This window comes from Grammomys surdaster, unplaced genomic scaffold, assembly GCF_004785775.1.
Source record: "Grammomys surdaster isolate TR1022 unplaced genomic scaffold, NIH_TR_1.0 843, whole genome shotgun sequence".
In the NCBI taxonomy this organism is placed as follows: domain Eukaryota; kingdom Metazoa; phylum Chordata; class Mammalia; order Rodentia; family Muridae; genus Grammomys; species Grammomys surdaster.
Genome location: NW_021605262.1, coordinates 1,927,969 through 1,947,195, shown reverse-complemented (window position 1 = coordinate 1,947,195; position 19,227 = coordinate 1,927,969). Strand labels below are relative to the sequence as shown.

The window sequence follows — 19,227 nt, the reverse complement described above, 5'->3', positions numbered from 1 at the left end:
TCCGGCTGACTGTGGTCGGTTTGATGTCAGGGTAGCTCTCCTGCTTCCCGTGCATTGCAGTCCCACACTCCCCTCTCCACTGTTCACTCTGGTGTCTGTTTCTTCTGTCAGTGGAGCTCGCTCCTTCCTGTGCTGCGTGGCAAGTTCATGTTCACTAGAAGCTGCCCCAGAGCAGCTCCTGTGTGCCTCAGACATACTTGTCCTAGGTACTTCTCTATTCCAGTCTCAGCTTGACTTTCTGTACCACTGGCACAATCCCATTTCTCGGAAGAGGTCTTGCTCCTGTGCAAACATCTGGTGATTCAGTGACCCCACAGGATCCATATTTCTAGACTAAATCATCGTTATCAACTGAAGTTCATGAAACTCAAGGTGCCCTCACCCCACTAAGTTGTATAGTTGCCTGTTTGTCACACCATGCTAGCCGTGTTTGAGGGAGGGAGTGGGTAATAGAGACAGATCTCTATCCACAAGCTGAGTTTTATCAGTTTTATCTTTCTGAACAGTCATCTGAAATCAACCAGTGTCCAACCTACCCATAGCTTTCTAGATAGGGTACATGTGACTGTTGTTGAGGGAAAGCGTCTCCCAGTGTGTAAAGCCTTTCTGTCCCTGCTGCTGTGTCGTGAGCTAGTCCTGGTGCGTCAATGGACCACTCCATCCACAACCCTCTCCCAATCTGTGGTAACTTTACAAATTGATTAGTGACCTTTTTAAGGCCTTCTACTCATTTCAAGTTAATTGTCCTAGTAATTTGACTGTCATCAGGATGTAATTTGTTAGTTTCCATGGCATTATTAACTATGTTGTGCCTGCTTCTCTCCTGTTCAGAAAAATCTGCCAAGGGAGATAGTGCACCCAGAGCCTCTGGGCAAGATGAGCTGCTCCCAGTGCAAGACAGCCCTGCCCGGGCCGCAGACATGCGCTCTTTCTTCACCAAGCTGTCCATGGAGATGGAGGGTGACTTCTCTTCCTCCGAGAGTGCAGAAGAAGAGCTGCCCAGTGGGGCAAGCCCTAGCACTGAGCATGCCTTTCACGAGGAGAGGCAGACTGAAGGCTCAGGGCAGAGGCCTGAGGACGGCAACAGGACCGACGTCTATGATCGGGAACACTTTTTTGATGATGATCTTCAAGCTGCAATTGACTTCTTCAAACTTCCCCCTCCTCTTCTTTCTCCAGTGCCCTCACCCCCTCCAATGGCATCGGGCTCTTTACCTTCTTCCCTGGCACCTGTGAGTTGGCTTTCTGAGTTTTAACTCCGTTTGGATGTGTTTGTCCTTTGTCCAGGGTGTTTCACAGGTGTTCGTGTACTCAGGAAAACTGTTCATTTGACCCAGTTTTACTGTGAACTAACAAGGAAGTAAGAAGCTGTGCCAGGATCCTGTGGATCAACACATGTGCTGTGACTTTCTTCACTCTGCCTTAGAGCTGCATTTTATTTGTCTTTAATTACAGTTTTTATGTAGAAAGGTGGCATTTATTTGTATTGCTAGTGCATAGCATGAGATAAACATGGAGAGAATGAAGCATATTCTTGGCAGACATGGGATGTTTCCAGAGACAGAAAAATCTCCATGTCTAACATTCTTGACCCTTGACCCAGGAGCATTTCAGCCTTGGCTATATCTTCAAACGTTTACATACTGTCTGCTCCCCAAAGGAGACATGACATGCACTTCTATTCCAGTCACCTAGTCGAGTACTGTGAGTTCAAAGTTGATGGAGGATACAGGGTTGAACTGGGCTGTGAATGTAGGACCCAGCATGGAGCTCCTCAGCTTGGAGAGAGCTCTGCTGGCCTGCAGGCACTCTCTGCCTCAGACTACAGAGCTCTGCTGAGGAGAGGTTGTGGGAAAAGAGGAGCCCTTGAAGGAAAGCTGTGAGGAGTTGGTGGTTTCAGGAGAGAAGCCACTTTATAGCAATGTTCAACCCAGGGCTGACGTGGCTTGAGGGATCTTCTTGTGGGCTGTTTCTGGAAGGGCCATGAGAGTCTTCCTAGGGAACCCAACCGTGTTATTAGGGGGGTGGGAAATCCTTGACTCTAAAGGCAAGGGCCGTGATAGATTTTCATAAGAAGTTTATGTGTAGTCACAGTCTGAATAGGATCAGATCAACCGTTTAGGAGGAGGAGGAATGCTGGTCAGGATGAGGTCCTAACATCTGGGCACAGGTTGTGGCATTGGGGCCAGAGGCTGGTCTAGTTTAAAAAGTGACTCATAGAGTGGTACTTGATAACATTTCCACTGTGGTCTTTAGGGGAGATGGAGTCAGAGCCCACTTGGGAGCTGTATGACTTCCCACCGGGTTTCCGACTGATTCCTACCTGTGCCTTGTCTCATCTAAAGTTAACACGTGGTGCCTGCCCTGGGAGTGGGCAGGGTGTAGACGCTTGAGTCTGGCTATGTAAAGCAGAGCTATGGAGCTGTGGTTGTCCATTCAGTAAGAATGGGATGTTCGTCCGCTCAGTAAGAACATGGAAAAGGTGAGGATCCAGTCAGAGTCCTTGGCAGCTATCACCAAATAAGTAGAGGCAGGGGAGAAAGACAGTGTGGGGAGTGTAGGGGAAGGCCACGGAGATGTCCTCTAACCTCGAGCGTTAACAAGTAGGGGTGTTTACATGTGGATAGTTAGGTTCCAGCACGTGAGCTCACACTTCCCATATGCATATAAAGGACAGGCTTGATGACGTAACCCAGGTGGGAGCCACTAGGTAAGCATGTAGGAGGGGTTTTGGAGCAGAGGTGACTTGCCACCGGCTGGAGAAGTATTTCTGTATCTGCAGTCCGCAGAGTAATAACATGGCTCAGAGGCTAGCCTCAGCATGAGACTAGCAAAGAGAGGAACCAAAGGGAGATGGAGCCAGAAGCCAGTAAACCTCAGTCTACAGTCTTTTCTTTACCAGAACCCGGACTAGGGACGCAGGAGAGCTGAAGGTACAGACCCGGGCTGAGTGCTCTGTAGACTAGGACTGAGGTGGGCCTTGCTTATAGGACTGGCTTCTTAAGAGTTGGATAGAGCAGGCACCACCCCACAGCCTGGCTCACCCCTCACAGGTGTGGGGTTGAGAGTTTTCCCTAGAAGCAGCCACTCTTTTAAATGTGCTTAGTTGTGCTGACAGTGACTGTGTGCTTTGTGTGACTTTCAGGAATCCTTCTTTGGAGAGTTCACGGATTCCAGCGACAGTGACTCTGTCCCACCTAGAGACTCTATGGTTTTGGAAGATTACACAGCGGGGTCACGGGGTTATTTTGATTTGCTTGAAAAAATTAAAAGGAGTGATTCATTTGTGGAAAAGCCCTGGTCACTGGAAGCTGCCCAGGCTGTAAACAAACTGACATCTCTTGGATTTGATACTGGAAGAACAGCACTGGGAGAACCCTCAGCCACATCTTCTCTAGCTCGAGGAAGGCACGGGACTGCATCATCTGAATTCGTGAGGGACAGAGGCGAATCTGTAGAAGAGGCAGAAGGAAAGGTGGAGGCTAGGGAGGTAGATAAGTCTGTGCAAGTTGGGAAAGGGCTTCTGAAGCAGAACAGGAGGCTGTGGCTGGAAACGGCATCCAGAGGCCCCACACGGAAGAAGGGGGCTGGAGCTGGGGAATTGGAGACTTGGTATTCTCCCCGTGGCAAGAGGACGTTCAGCGAACTCAGAGAATCTGAAGGAAAAATCCTGTCATCAAAAACTTCGTGCCCACCCCAGTCAGAATTTTCTAAACAGACACTCACTGATGAATTTGCTTCCAAGTCACACTGTGTGACAGGTTCTGGCCATTTTCAGAGAAGGGAAAGAGATGTGCAGGAGTCTCCTCCACAGTCAGGCTTATGTGCAGCTGAAGCAGGTTGTGAGCGCTCAGCTAGTCTTCCTTCCTCTTCCTCTGCTACCTCGGTACCAGGGTCTGTCTGTAGTAACCGCCAGACATCATGGCTAGGGTGTGTCAGTGTAGACACTCCAGCAGAAGTAACCTGCACAGAACAAAAGTCACCAACTAGAACTTCAAACCCATTTCTTCTGTGGTCTGAGCCAACAGCATGTTTTCCAAAAGAAAGTCATCCAGAAAACAGCTTGTCTACTTTGAGTCCAAAGTCAAAATTTGGAACATCTACCTTTAGTGATTGGAAGAGCAGGGGCCTGGAATCTTTCAGCACTTTAAAAAGCACAGTGAAGGAACACTCACTCCCCCAGTCAGTATTTCAGAAGCCCACAGGAGGAGGACAGTGTGGAGGCCGAGGTCCAGGCACTGCACTCATACTGCCTAAGTCAGACTGGACCTCATTGGCACGTTCGCCGGCTGGCCTCACCAGAAGGAGCCCTGGCTCTACTGACAGTACCTCATGGCACCGCAGTGATGTCCTAAGGCGAGGTAGTGGGGGCAGCCCCAGAGCTACCTCAGAATACCAGCAAAGGACCAGGCTACAGCTAGAGAAGGCTGCACCAGCCTCACAGAACAGCAGGCGGACAGCTATGTTTGGACCTCCTGGAAAAAGTACCATCCCTTTCAAATTTAAGGCAGCTGCTGCTTTACTGCCAAACCAAGTGTCAGTCATAACAAAGCAGGCAAGACCCAAGAGGGTGCTGAGTAGCAACCTAGAGCCCTGGCGGCCACGTGTGAGCACACTGAGTCCTGCTGTAAATGGAGGCAAGGAGACAGGTCTTATGCCATCAGTAGCAGCCTGTGTCAGAGATGGAGGCCTCATAGCACAGGTCCCAGAGCAGGTAGCTGATGATGAAATCCCTTCTCCAGAAGTTTCTGTGTCTTGGCACAAACATCGTTGTGGTTCTCCAAGTGGCTCCTTGCTCACAGAGAAGTTTAGTTGCTCCACAGATTCTAAGTTACCTTTCTCCTCTGAAGACAACCTCTTCCAGTCTGTCATGAATGAACACTTGCTGCAGAAGCCCAGGAAGTCTCCCAAAACCACACAGTCAGGTGCCAGTGGGCTTCCATCTGGGGTGACATCAGAAGTCTTCCCTGCTGAACAAATGCCCCATGGACCCCGACACCAGGCAAACCCTGAAGCTGCTGTGGTTGCCAGAGACTCTCACCATGCCCCACAGAATGCCAGTGCACCTCCTAGAGTGCCAAGCAGGGCTCCTCTCAGAGCTTGTGTGCCCACGGGTCCTGTTTGCCCTTCAGGCCTTGGCCATGCAGATGAGGAAACACAAGGGACCTCTCAAAGTAGTCTCCCTGGGCCTTCCTACTGCTACACGGGCATCAGAGAGCGAGGCGAGGACGACACGGAAATGGAGGATGAGGCTGTTAGTGGCAGTGAAGGAGAGCACGAGGCTGAAGCTGGGATAGGGCGCAGACAGCAGGAAGCAGCGGGAGACTCACATAGACCTGCAGGGGACCCAGAGGCTGGGGTGCGTGAGGCAGGACACCCCTCAGATGTAGGTGATCTGACCTCTGCACTAAGAGAATGTAACTTAAGCACCTTTCTTTACATAGACAAGCTTTCTACATCAGAGGTGGTTATGGTTCTTGAAAGTTGTCAATTAAGGGATTGTAGTTCAAGGGCCTCTGTTTCAGAATGTTCTAGCAAAGGAACTGTAAATGAAGAAATGAACAAAGAGTTAAGGCAAAGTGAAATCTCCAGAAAGAAACATGGGGAGAGGTTCTGTGAAGAAGAACTACTCAGAGCCTCGGAAGAGTGGGCTGAGTCAGAGGGAGATGACTGTTGTGGCAGGAAATCATGCCAACACACTCAGTGTCCTCTGGAATTGCCACCTGAACTTCCCACCAAGACTGGGGAAGGACTTCATACAAACCCTGTAGACTGCGATGGGAAGGATACTGAGCATGTATTGCTAGTAAACTCGCATCACAGCCAGGCAGCTGAAGATCTGACAGAAAACACTCTGCCTGAGGAAACATCCAGCCCCATGGCCCACACTGCTGAATTGCCTGAACCTTCAGCTGAGGATGGTGGCGGCAGCTCCCCACTAAGTAGCAGGTCTGACCCTGAGCACATTCAGAGCAGATACGAGGATGAGCCCAGTTCTGAGGGATGTCTCAGCACTGGGGAAGAGGGCCTGGTAGAACCTGAGGAGCTGTTGACTCTGAGCTCTGACTCTCCAGCCCCACCAAGGTTAGAGCAGAGTTCTGATTGTGTGACAGAGACAGCATTTCGCTACCAGATCTCCGCAGTGACCTCTGAAGTTATAAGCGTACTTATAAATAAGGATCAAGACCTCGTGATTGAAAAGGGAGACAACTGGACTATCATCAGCGGTGTGGCCATCTCCCCTGGCATGGAACAAGTAGTCCTGTGTGACACTCTTGGGGATGCTGCTCCCTCCCAGGATCAGGGAGACCTAGACGACGGTTCTGTGGAGAAGTCCCCAGAAGCCAATCCTTCTGGCCCTCTACCTCAAGAGCCTCCATGTGGTGGTGATCTCTCTGGTGCCCAAGAGGATGTTTCTAGCAGTGGTCAGAGTGCCAACTTTGATAAGAGTCGTCTTCGGAACAGACCTGTGAAACCTAGCATCTGGATTCGTTCTCAGATATACGACCAGACACTTGAGACCGAGAAAGTTGCATCTGATCACACATATTATAACTGGAAATTAGAGCCACTTGGTAAAAATAAGCCTCGATCAAAGGTTTCCAACAAAGATCAAGCAAGCAAGCTAGGCAAGACACCAGGACTCAGCAAAGGGGAAGTGCATCTTAGTGAAGGCCCTCAGACTGTATCAGGGGGAAGAACAGATACAAAGACACCAGGACTCTGCAGTGAGGAAGTGCATCTTAGAGAGGGCCTTCAGCCTGTATCAGGGGGAAGAACAGATACAAAGACACCAGGACTCTGCAGTGAGGAAGTGCATCTTAGAGAGGGCCTTCAGCCTGTATCAGGGGAAAGAACAGATACAAAAATGCCAGGAAGCCAAGCTCAGCCTGCTGTGGCAGGTACAGTTATGTCTACCCCCACCAACTGTTCCCCTGACACTCTGAGCAAGATCCGGCAAGAAGTGGGGCCACCATTGCCTCCGTTGCTTCCCCCACTAATAGCCACACCTCCAAGGACATCACGGACACTGTCTCCTCTGATACCAAGTTCTAGTCTGTCCTCAAAGTCCTTACCTGCTGGCCATGTTTCCCCGTTGTGTGAAGTTCCAGGGCCTCCTGTGTTGTCTCCATGGCCTGAAGAACTCCAGCAGGCCTCCCCACTCGGTCCCTCTCCATCCCCATCCACAGCAACAGCTAGTGGAAGGATAGTGTCCTCTCCATTACAGTTCTGTGCTGCTACACCAAAGCATGCACTTCCTGTGCCTGGCCGACTCCCATCCTGTGCACCTGGTCACGCTTCAGTGAGTGGGCCTCAGGAGAATTCTGTAAAAATCCTTGACACTATGTACCCAGAGTTATCTGCCAGAGCCCGGACCCTCAGCCTCCTCAAAGGGAACATGCAGCTCTCCCGAGGCACCACTGTGGATGGAAAGGTGTTACCAGGGCGTGTCAGTGCTCTCCTAGGACTCAAAGCGATAACCTCCACATCAACTGCGTTTGTCCTAACAGGGGGCAGCTCTGGTGGTGACTGTAGCCAAGGTAAGTCACAAGACTCAGGTGTGCAGCGTGATGCAGGTGGAAAAAGAACACTAGCAGTCCCTATGCTGAGGAGTGCTAAAAGACTGCGCCTGGACAACGAGTCCAAGTCCCCAGAACCAGACTCCAGGGATGTCCCTGGGGAAGGAGTCCGTAAGGACCCCCAAGGAGGAAGCCCACCAGCGGAAGTCGGTCCAGCCGAGGAAGAGCCAGCTGCTCTCCCAGCCTGCAGCTCAGCTTCCCTTCTGCGTGTGAGCCCAAGGGAGATGGCAGAGTCGTATAACATAGCCATAACTCGGGCTCTGAGGAAGATTGCCGAGTCCTCCTTTGACCTGCTTCCTGTCATCCGGAGTCACGTGTATGTGGGAAATATCTCCAAAAAGCCTGTCATGAGAGATCAAGAGAAAGAAGTTGTTTATGAATTCAGCACAACAAACAAGGTACATTTCTCTCTCTCTCTCTCTCTCTCTCTCTCTCTCTCTCTCCATATATATCTATGAATGTGTTCAGCATGAGTGTCTAGCAGGGACTGGCTAGTGCAGGTGACACTGAAGATTACCCCTGTCAACATTGAAGCCTTTGTATTTCTAGCCGACATCTGTAGATTGGAACTACAGGAAGAGAGTGGAAGCTTGACACAGAATTGTGGAGGAAACTCTTACAGAGTCTCGAATTTCCAGGTGGTGCTGGCATTTTAAGTTTAAAGTATACTTCCTTCAGCTTGCCACATTGCCAGCACATGAAGCCTGTCGTTTCTTTGGATAGTGGTTCATACAGTGTCAGAGCTTTGTACAGACTAGCTGTGTAGCTCCTAGGGACTCTAGCTATGTGTGCTAAGCATCCCTCAGCTCCTTGTCAGGTAACTCCGGTGCCTGCTGACTCACCCTTCAGTGTCCAGTATGACATCCAGGGTGTCCTTGTGGAATAACTGTCCTTGATTGCTGCCTCTCAGAAAGCCTAAGAGGCTGAAGTGTCTTGGAGAGACTATCTTCTGTGGGAATAGCTGTCACATTTTCAGTGATACAATTCTCTCTCAGGGAAAGGAAATAGCACTTAATCTAAACAATAGACTAAGTATAAATGGGGATACAATTAGCCTGAGTGTAATGTACATATGTAGGGATTGGCACATGTGGATTCTTAGCAGAAAGAACAAATGAGAATGTATCTGAATGGTGACCATGTCATAATAGGCAAGTAGGTGGATTTTCAGACTTGCTTTGGTATCTATAGTTTGATCTCAAGCGGTCAGTCAGAGGGTGTTCTCTCACCTCTGCTAGCATGCTAGGCAAATTGTTACCATTACTATGGCCTACCTTCTTTCTGGTGCTATAAAAGGTTTTTTTTTTTTTTGGGATTGGTTCTTGTATCACTAATAATTGTTTTATCTTTTTCCCAATCTAGCATTTAGGAGAATACTTACTTCGCTCCATTCTCTCTGAGCTAAAGATTCAGAAGACATCTCTGGACCACAGTTACATCCACGCCCTGTGCAGAGTGTATGTGGGCATTTGTCGGCAACTTGGAGACTTGGAACGAGCTCGCTTGTTCTGTTACAGCCTTCTGAAGGAAGGTGCGTGTTCAAGGTGCAGCACTGCCGTGTGAACATCCACTGCGGCAGGCTCACCGTATACTTCTCTCTTTCAGCTGGTTGAATTTTAGTCTCGTGAGTTTGAAGCTAGCATGGTCTAGAGATCCTGTCTTAAAAAACAAGTTTTGATCTATCATAAAGATTAAGTAATACACCGCGTCATACTAGTTTCAACTTGCTTTACTTAGACTTGACTCACATGTCCTTGTGTTTGTGTAGACTGCGTAGACTTACTGACGTTGGCACATGTATTTGTATAGACTGTCTCTTGTTGCCCACTGTGTATTTCCTCTATTCCTGTGTTGCAGACTGTGGGAATCCTTGTACTAGTGACTGTAAGATGGACTTTGTACCTCACGGATGAGGAGAACCAGGCAGAGGACCAGGGCTGTCCTCACTTACCTGCTCCCTTTCCTGAGACTTCCTCAGTCTCAGCTGTGGGTCCAGATGAGAGTGCTTTGTGACAGCAGATCATGAGTATTCATAAACGGGAAAAGGCAGGGACGAATATGGCACAGTGCTGCATCAGGGCCTGTGTCAGTCAGCCCACACTGTTGCTGCTCACTGATCTGGTCAGTCCCCTATCTTGGGATACATGCTGTGTGACCATGAAAGGGCTGAGCACTGGTAACATAGGAACACAAAGGCAGTCAGCTGGGCAGGAGTGTGAGTCAGCCAAGTCCGTGCATTGCTTGTTCTAACTCAGTCGTGGGCTTACTCAGACTGCATGCCTGTTCTTACAGGGGATTGCCCGTGTTCACTCTATGGCTTCGTAGTCCTCAATCATTTCCTGTCTCACAGTCTCCTGTTGACTTTGTGGCATGTGCCATGTGGGGCATGTAGAAGTGCCACGGCAGGAAGCAGGCATCAGAGCAGGTGTCCACAGCAATAGTGTATCAAGATTGAACCCGGACCTACACACCCTGTAAATCACAGTACGAGTATAACAAGAAAGTGCTAAGCAGGTATGCCTTCAGTGCAAACAATAACATACTCTCAGTGAGCACCTCATTCCCAGATGGAGAGCTCCAAATCTGTTTGCTGTCACTACAAATCCAGTAGGTATATCGGCTTCAGTGCACTCTAGGTGTCCTGTGCTCTCCATATTCATATGACATAGTCAGCCTGACTTCTGAGGTGGATCCGGGGTGCTCTCTGCATGAGGAGCCTGTTGCTTGGCACCATCATGTCGTAGTCAGTTACTCACAGGTACCAGTGTGCTGTTCTGTCCATTCACTTGTTTCTTTCCAAGTCTAGGCTTGAATGAATTAAGACATCACAAACACCTGCTCTTAAGTCTGTAAGGATGTTTCTGTTTATGTTAGATATGTACCTAGAATTGGAAATTCTCAGCATCTAATATGTCTTAATATTATAAACAAAACCAGTTTTTCAGTGCAGTTGTCATGAGGGTTTGTCCTGTCTTAGCATTTCCACATGCCCCCTCCTAGGTCTGATCCACATTCCTCACCTGACAGGGAGAGCTTCCTGAGTCCTGACTCAGACTCACTTAGATATCCACTTTCCAATGTACAGTCCAGTTACTCGACAAGTGGTAATATCTGTGTGGAAATGAATTGAATTGTCTTGTCATAATGTATATCAAATGGGAAAATTCTGTGCCTGAAGAAATTTGGAAGCAAGATGTTTTAACTTCCTGTTCTTTGATGGATCCCTTTGATAACCTGTTCGTACTACATTTTCGACTTTTGTACAAAGTTTAAAATCGAACACTGTGCCAAGCCAGATGTGGTAGCTGCTCTCAGAATCCTAGGATTTGGGAGACTGAGGCAGGAGGTCAAGACTACAGAATGAGACCTGTCTCAAAACAAAAGATAATTTAAAAAGGGACTAAAGATGGAGGGAGAACAGGTTTTGAAACATGGAAGACCAGAGCCTTGCCGGCTGTCCACTCACAGCCCTGTCAGCGGCTGGTGCCTTGTAGTCCCTGTGAAGTAAAAGCGGTGTCTCCTTTTAGATCAGTTGTCTAAGTGAGGCTAACAAAGGCTTTTCTCATCCCTCTTTCTTACAGATTTTCCAGAATCCGAGAAATTGACTCTGTTCATTGCCAACATGTGGCGTGAAGTATTTCTCTCCCAGTCAGCCATTAGTGAAGCGATGCAGCTAGTTGCCAGGCAGCGTGCCAGAGGAGAGGTTCTGAACTGTTTGAGAGCTTTCCTGAGCTGGGAAAAGGTGCACTTTGTTTTTTTATTTCTTTTCAGCAGTATTGTAGGATGAGCATAGGCGCTACTATGTAGCTTTGTATTGTGTTTCCTTTTGTCTTAGTTCTTAAACATTTCAAAATGGTATGTATTTATTTGCTTGCTTATATGTATATGTGCTCAGTATACTTGTGGATATCAGAGAACACCCGTTGGGTCTGTTCGCTCCTCCCACTCATGGTTCTGGAAATCAAACTCCGTTCATCAGGTCTCAAACAAACAAAATCTCTATTGAGTCCTTTCGTTCGTCTGCCCCTGAGAGTGAGAGGGACACAGCACTTGCTGGGCCTACAGTGTCTTTAGCTTTATCCCAGCACAAACAGAAGACGTGGAGTGGGCTGCATGACGAGCTCCAGGTGCAGCCAGCAGGCACTCCAAACTACACGTGTCCCTGCTGCCCTCATCCTGAGGTAGCATCCCGTATATAAAATGCTTTTGACTGGAATTGTTTGAGATTCAGAGTTGGGTTGGTTTTTTGTTTTTTTGTTTTTTGTTTTTTTTGTTTTTCCCCAAGTTTAAAATACTTTTGTGGACTTTAACATCGAATGCTCCTGACCTGAGACTGCAGTGCTCTGAGTCTTGTTCCATTCATAACTTGGGTAACAGTTAAACAGTAGGCTGTCCGTTGCTCATAGATTAATGTCATGCTAATACACATGCAATGGATTATATCTGTTAAGCAAGCAGTCTCTATAGACTTGAGTTATCAGTGTTTTAAGTGATGATAAATGATTCACCCTCCACCTTCAGATCTAACGAGCAGAGTCTTCTTGACCCCGTCCGTAACTTTTAAATGTTACCGGTCAAGTTGAGAATATGGAATATGAGCTGTAGTGAATGTTGGCTTTCATAACGGAGTCCATCTCCTAGACATTTTAATTCAATATGCTGATTCCTGACACTTCAACCATAGCCTCAGCCTAGACTGGGAATCTCAGCGTCTTGCAAAATCAGTATTTCTACAGACTCTCGAATGTTCAGTCTTTCCCCAAGGGGTCACTAGATGTGTTTGAATTTGTTTTCGAATCTTCTCAGCTTGCAAAATTGCTGACTTCTCCAAGAAGATGTACACCTTAATGGAAACCTGAGAATCTGTCAGTAGCTTATGCAGACTTCCCAGCTCAGGCTTTCCTTTGCTCTGAGCCTGTGTTTGCCCTAGGACCTGCGTGTAGTGCTGATGGGATGCTCAGCAACTCAGCCTGTGGGAGCTGCACACAGTCCCCTGCAGTCCCACCCCGGGCCTTTCTCAAGGGATAGGGAGCTTTTAAAAAAAATAAATAAATAAAAGCCTGTGTGAATGTTCATAGAAGCAGAACAAGGTATAGCCTCTGTCGAGGTGAGCTGCTTGTCAGTCAGTGTGTCCTGATTCACTACTTGGCAGAGAAGAGAAGTACTTAAGCTGCTGGCATAGATGAGAACACCAAGCACGGAATGTTCTCAAAAGTGAAGGAAGCTGGGCATTATTCTCTGGCAGATTGATCAACATTTTCAGAAGGCAGAATTTATAGAATTTTAAGGGTTAGTCTATTGTTAAATTGTAACCACATTTTATAACCTTAATCTCTGGTTGTACCAAATGTAGTCTGTGCTTCTGTCTAGATTGCAGCTCAGCTCTTTGTGTGGTACTGATTATGGCACCAGTACTGTTGGGAGCCACTTTGCTTAAACATTAATGGCCTAAGTCAGCCATACGTGCCTACTGACACAAAGTCTTGGCCTCTATGGGAAAGCACTAACCCTAGAACAGATAGCTGTAAATCTTGCAGACAGGTAGCCCTGGTGGAAAAGTACTAGCCTAAATCAAAACTAATAAACAATAAATCTTACGAACTTTGGTAAAAAAAAATACTAACTTAAATAAAAACAAATGACCAATAAATCTTATGAATAGATACATGGTGACCTATTCTGCCCTGCTTCTGTAAACTTTTCACCCCAGCCAATATCCTGTTCTAAAAAAATCTGTATTCCCCTTAAACACACCTGCGCTCCCCAAAAACAAAAAACTGTATGCCACCCCCGTTCCCATATCCTGCTTCTATATGTATATAGCCCGTGTAAAAAAAAAAATATTAAAATTTAATTGCGAACCCTTGCCCCCCAGTTCTCTCTTCCAGGTCTTCTAATCCGAGTTCACCACTACTTTTGTTTGTACAGTTCCTAGTTCAAACTCAGGCTGCTTCAAAGTTACTCATAGGGTAAATGGCAGTTCACCAGATGCTTGTTACAGTCTCAGATTGCTAACACTTAAGGTGTTACTTTTTTTAAAAATGTGTTTATTTTTCTTTTCTAGAATGCTCCTATAGATGTTGGAATTGTAGTTTCTAAGCTGCTTCTGACCATACAGCTGTGCCCCAAAACAGAATTTCAGTCGAGTGAGGAGTTTGGCGAAGACCTAAGTGCAAACATCTGGGAATACATATTTGCCATTGATCTCCTCTGCTGCCACCAGAGGTGGATTTGGACGCATGACAACATCATAAGGTGAGTAAGTGTGCCGCTCTAAGGGAAGGTATCCTGCTGATGCTGCGTGTGGGCTGACTGGTCCTTCCGTCTTACCAAGGCATTTGAAGGACAGATAACTTTCATTTTTACAAGAGCTAACAAAAGCACCTGAAAATGCCCACATCGCTCTTAAAGGCTTTGGCTTTGCCTTTCTGCATGCTGTTAACGACTTCACTGCCCTGTTAGTGTCTCCCCAAGGAAGTAAGGGGAGCATGAGGGCCGTCTGTCCCTTTCTGTCCTCAGACGCAGCCTCACAGGGCAACTCAGCGACTGCACGCTAACCAAGTGCTGCACTTGTCACCTTCGTGCACTGGCAAGCCGGAACCAGAGGGAAAAATGTGAGCAGATTACCAGTTAGCTTCTCTGTGCTGGAGAGAGTGAGGCCTGATGGGGCCTGGTGCTGCAGACAGCCTTTGAATTTGGTTGGTTTTCTCTGCTTGTCTGTGCTTCTGGCACCAACCATGTGCCATCCCTTAAGAGAGCAGAGAAGACTGACCCTCAAGTAAAGAAATTGCTTTGCAACTCTGCCTGAGAAAGCCTGGTTTAAGACAAGATAGAATGCTAAATCACTTACACACAGCCGGTGACTTGTGTCTTTGAAATGCTTGAAGGTTTCTGTGAGAGTCAAGCTATTTGTGCATGAGTCTTGTTCTTCCCACTTGCCTGATTCCACGAATGACAGACACCTGGATCTGACACTTGAGAAAAGAGACTAGGTCCATCTCTAGAGTGAGGTCTGTGTCAAGGTGCTTGGCTGTGAGGAGGTCCTTGCATATCCATGGAAAAGTATGCCCCACCGTCAGTCTTACATAAGAAAATGGCAGGGCGTCTGTCTAGTGCCTGATCTGTAAAGGTGCAGGATTTGGGTGGATTCTCCCTATGAGTTCAGAGAGACAGGACCATTCTTCCTCAGTGGCAGGAGGGACTAGAGCTAACACATGTCAGAGTGCTTTGCCCAGGATCCTTTCAGTGGCAGTAAAAGCACCATTCTCTCACCATGCCATTTAAGTCTGTAAACAGAAGGGGGCGGAGGAGCTGGAAAGCAAAGCTGGATTATAGGTGACACGCACCACAGAGATGGGCACGCACCTAGTACTGTCTGCACGGTGATGGGCACGCACCTAGTACTGTCTGCACAGTAATGGACATGTATCTTGTTCTGCTGTTTCTAGTAAAGAGCTGTGGCCTGTGATGGATAAGTGGATCAAATACAGGAAAGGACATTCGAACATCGCGTACACCCCTGATGTCATTGTAGCGTCTGTGCTGAGACTGATTGGTAAGTCTGTGGTGCGGCACCGCCCTTACTCTTCCCTTACTGCTTTCTGACCTCAGTGCTCCGGCCATTTGGGACATTCTAGGTGTGGTGTTGACACATACACAGACAGGGTCACAAGTTATTCAGTGTCTAAAATGTCGTTGTGGGCCGGTGAGATGACACATGGGCAGAGGCACTCGCCGCTGAAGAGGCTTTCGTTTAATCCTAACTGCTAAAGAAGGTTTCCAGTTAATCCTTAGGAGCCCCAAATTAAATACCTTCCTATTAGCTATTTTCTTGAAAAAGCTGGTTTCTTCAAAGAGCCCCTTGGGTTTCACTGAATTAAACCTCAAAGGCGACACTATTGGAGATCGTGTTGGCATTTGGGAATAGGCTATATGAATGAACCTTGTAAGTACATGGTGGGAAATACCATGCCTCTGCTGACTGTCACTGTATCTACAAATCTGCTTCTTCTTCCTTGTGAACTGCATGCACTAATGATGCATGTGCTTAGAACATGTATAAGACATCGAAGACAAAAGCTTGAGTCTGAGTGGGTGTGTGCCTTCATGAGAATTAAGTCAAAACGTGCATGACGTTGTGTGTTAGCTGATGAGTTGGCCAAAGACTGGGCATTCATGACAGCCAAATCAAGGCTAGAGGCATAGGTGTGCGGTCCTATACAGTCTTGGAGGTGTCTCAGGCTGCTGGGCTGAGTTCCTTGGTCAGAGGCTGTCCCTGTTTTGGAACAGGAAGAAGGTAGTCCAGGGGGCCTTGCTGGCAAACTAAGCATCAGCTAATATGTGTGTGTACGTGTGAAATATAATCAATGAAAGTGAGTGCTTCAGGAACCATTTTGAATATCTGTAGATAGTCTACCTTGTTTTCCCTGAAATGAAGTCTTGCTGTTAAAGTAGTCAGTTTTTAAAGTTACCTGTGAAACCTGAAGTCCACTAGTCTAACTTCCATGGTGAAGAACTTGTTTGCCCACTTTCAGTTTTGTGATCTGCAGTGTTCACCTGGAGAATAGTTGTTTACACACATCTTCCAAATGTCACCAACACACACAACAGAATACACGTGCCAGCTCATCCGTAAGTGTTTGAGCTCCCAAGTAGGGTGGCTGGTGCAAGATGCTGACCTCACAGTTCAGTCTGGGTTTACTCTCACAACACTGTGCTCAGTGGGCGGTGAGTGTGATCTTCATGTCACACATGTGTGTGTGCCAGAGTCCAGGGTGGATGAAAAATGAGAGAGCTATGCCTTGTCCGTCAAGCAGAATCTTTAGTGAGATTGGCATTAGCGCCATGCCATCCAGTAAGAATCGTCTCCTTCACCTGGTGAGAAGCTGCTGTGGTTGATCTGGTCGTGCCTTTGTACCTGTGACCGTCCCTCAGAGGGTGCAGGAAGCCCTGTGCTTCCTTCTGTGGCTGCTGCTCTGTCACTACAGTCTGTTGGTGAGGCCACAGGCTTCTCTGTTAACCTGGTAACTTTACCTGTGTTATATTTTAACCTGGTGACTACTACTTAAGTTCCATTTCTGCATTCCTACCTGTCTAGTTAGGGCCTCATTGTTTAGTTAGTGATGAAACACTGTGACCAAAGCCACGTGGGAAGGTAAGGATTCATTTCCTCATGATCCCACGTCACAGATCATCCTCAGAGGAAGTCAGGACAAGAACCTGGAGGGAGGAACTGATGTGGAGGCTGTGGAGGAGTGCTGCTTACTGGCTTGCTCAGCCTGCTTTTTCTTAGAGAACCCAGGACCACCAGCCCATGGATGGCACTGCCCACAATGAACTAGGCCCTCCCATAGCAATCATTAATTAAGAAAGTACCCTATAGGCTTGCCTGTAGCCTGATCTTACGGAGGCATTTTCTCAATTGCAGTCCCCTCTTCTCATTGACTTTAGCCTATATCAAATTGACATCAAACTGGCTAGCATAGTGGTACGTAAGAAAGCAGCATGTGTCTGTGCTTACACATGGGTGAGAGGAGGTGAGCAGCACCCGGAGTGGCAGGGAGCGAGCATCACATCGTGCTGCGAGCCCTGTGGCCTCCACTGTCTTCAGGCTTAAACTACACCATGTATGGTGGGAAATGGGAAAAATTAACAAAACAAAACATGAGTTACAGTTTCCAGGAAACATTAGCCAGCATTTATTGAACTCTACTTTGCTGTGCTTTGTTTTTCCAGGTCGATTAGGCCAGTTGGGGTTGAAGGAGGGATTTCCAACTGCTGTGAAGAATATCAGCTCAGTCATTGGTATGTTCATACAACACGCTCAGGATGAAGGTAAGACGTTGGCTTTCATTACCCCTGAACTGTTCTCCCTGCGTGTCCTGAGGACATGAGCCAGTGCCCCTCCCACTTTTCATCTTTTGTGATGTTTGTTTTCTTCAAGAGTCAGTTTGCCCTGTGAGCAGTACTTCCTCAAAAAAAGGGAACTCTGCTCCTGGGCTGCTGTCTTGTCATTCAGGAAGCATTCTGAGAATGCCTTACCACTGCTCACCCTTGCATGTATAAGCACAGAGTACCTGCTGCTTTCTTAGGTAGGCAGTGTGCTAGCTAGTTTTGTGTCAACTTGACACAAACTACAGTCATCTGAGAGGAGGAAACCTCAATTGAGAAACTGCCCATGAGGCTGCCTCCTGGGCTGTATCCTCAGTGAAAACCTGCACCACAGCCTGAGGTGAGTGTCCTGAGGCAGAGCTGGCCCTTGTGTTAACCATTATGGATTTCATGGCATGTAATTTAATGTCTTATTTTTGTGGGTAAAGCTTAACTCAGAGTAACCCTTAGAATGATGAGTCTTGTTTCTCTTTTGAATATTGAGCAGTGAATGAATAATGTAGCTAAACAGTTTTGTACTAGATATGCAAATCGACAGCTTAGACCCCTGGTGGTACTGGGCTAATCTCGCAGCAGGTCTTTGTCTTCAGCTATGGGTGGCAGGCCTGATGTGCTAGGCTGATGAGTAGCAGCTCTAAGTGCTTTCTCTAAGACACTGTCCTGCTGCTAAGGCAGTGTTCATTGCTTCCTTAGGAGAATGCTCTTGATGACAATTTGGATACTACTTGACATAAAAAGTAGCCAGGGTCATAGCTGGTAAGTTGTCTCACTAACATGTGCAGCCTGGACTGTGTTGCTGTCATGGGTGTAACGGAAAAGCCCTGCATATGGAATGCTCCCCACAGTAGTACACACCACCTCGCTCCCTGGAGGTGGAAAGACACTGTCCTCATTTCATACTCTAAATGCCAGAGGGAAGAGGAAGGAGCCAGCAGTGCCTGGCAGCCCTGTTGTTGCTGCAGCCTGTGTGCTGCAGTCTGGAGGCTGCATGAGGCAGGCCCATGTGCCTGCTTAAGGCTGTGAGTGCCTCCTTTGTGTTTCCTTGAGTCCTGGTTCTGGAGGGAGCATATGCTATGCTTTTCTTGATTCTTCAGATTAGGGAAGAAATTCTTCTAAATTATCAATTAGAACTAACATTTAGACACATGGATTTTTCTGGTGTTTGCTTTCTATTTGAGGAGGGGAACCTCCCAGAACTGCCCTTGTCAGAAAATGAACATTGTCCCTATTCCAAAGTCTAAAACTCTTTAAACACGGACAAAATAAACCACAGCTTTAAAATTCCTATCATGAAACTGCTAAATAACACGAAAGTATTAGTATGTTGTATTAAATTACCTTTGCTATGCATATAAGGCATATGGGTCATAAATGAGTGTCATGGTTAGAGATTAATCCAATCTGTGATCTGTGGATATACATTTGGATGAGGGGCACATCCTGAAATTCTAATTTGCCTTGTTTATCCCTGTCTTGCTCATAGGAAATGGAGAGACATGGCTAATAATGAACTTTAGCTCCTAAAACATTTAAAATTCAGTGAATTACATTAACTAAGTTATAAATTAATGAATTAGATTTTTAAAAGTAAACTTTTGCCAACATAGGAATAATGGCACTCTGATTAAACTAGCTCTGTCACAATGGCCTAGAGCCATGCTGGTTTGGAGTCACACTGGCCTAGAACCACACTGGTCTGGAGTAACACACTAGCCTGGAAGTCACATTGACCTAGAGCTACACTATTCTGGAGTCA

At 47.2% G+C, this 19,227-nt stretch overlaps 1 protein-coding gene across 1 annotated transcript in view; it reads left to right on the top strand.

The window, feature by feature from the left end:
- The window catches only part of Ice1 (interactor of little elongation complex ELL subunit 1), a 40,229-nt gene that overhangs the window by 18,891 nt on the left and 2,111 nt on the right, over positions 1 to 19,227 (top strand). Inside the window, exons 7-14 of the mRNA XM_028782760.1 lie at positions 112 to 206; positions 832 to 1,232; positions 3,146 to 7,978; positions 8,943 to 9,111; positions 11,162 to 11,322; positions 13,645 to 13,835; positions 15,029 to 15,135; positions 17,316 to 17,414. Coding sequence (XP_028638593.1) covers positions 112 to 206; positions 832 to 1,232; positions 3,146 to 7,978; positions 8,943 to 9,111; positions 11,162 to 11,322; positions 13,645 to 13,835; positions 15,029 to 15,135; positions 17,316 to 17,414 — 6,056 coding nt within the window. The remainder of the gene's footprint in view (positions 1 to 111; positions 207 to 831; positions 1,233 to 3,145; positions 7,979 to 8,942; positions 9,112 to 11,161; positions 11,323 to 13,644; positions 13,836 to 15,028; positions 15,136 to 17,315; positions 17,415 to 19,227) is intronic.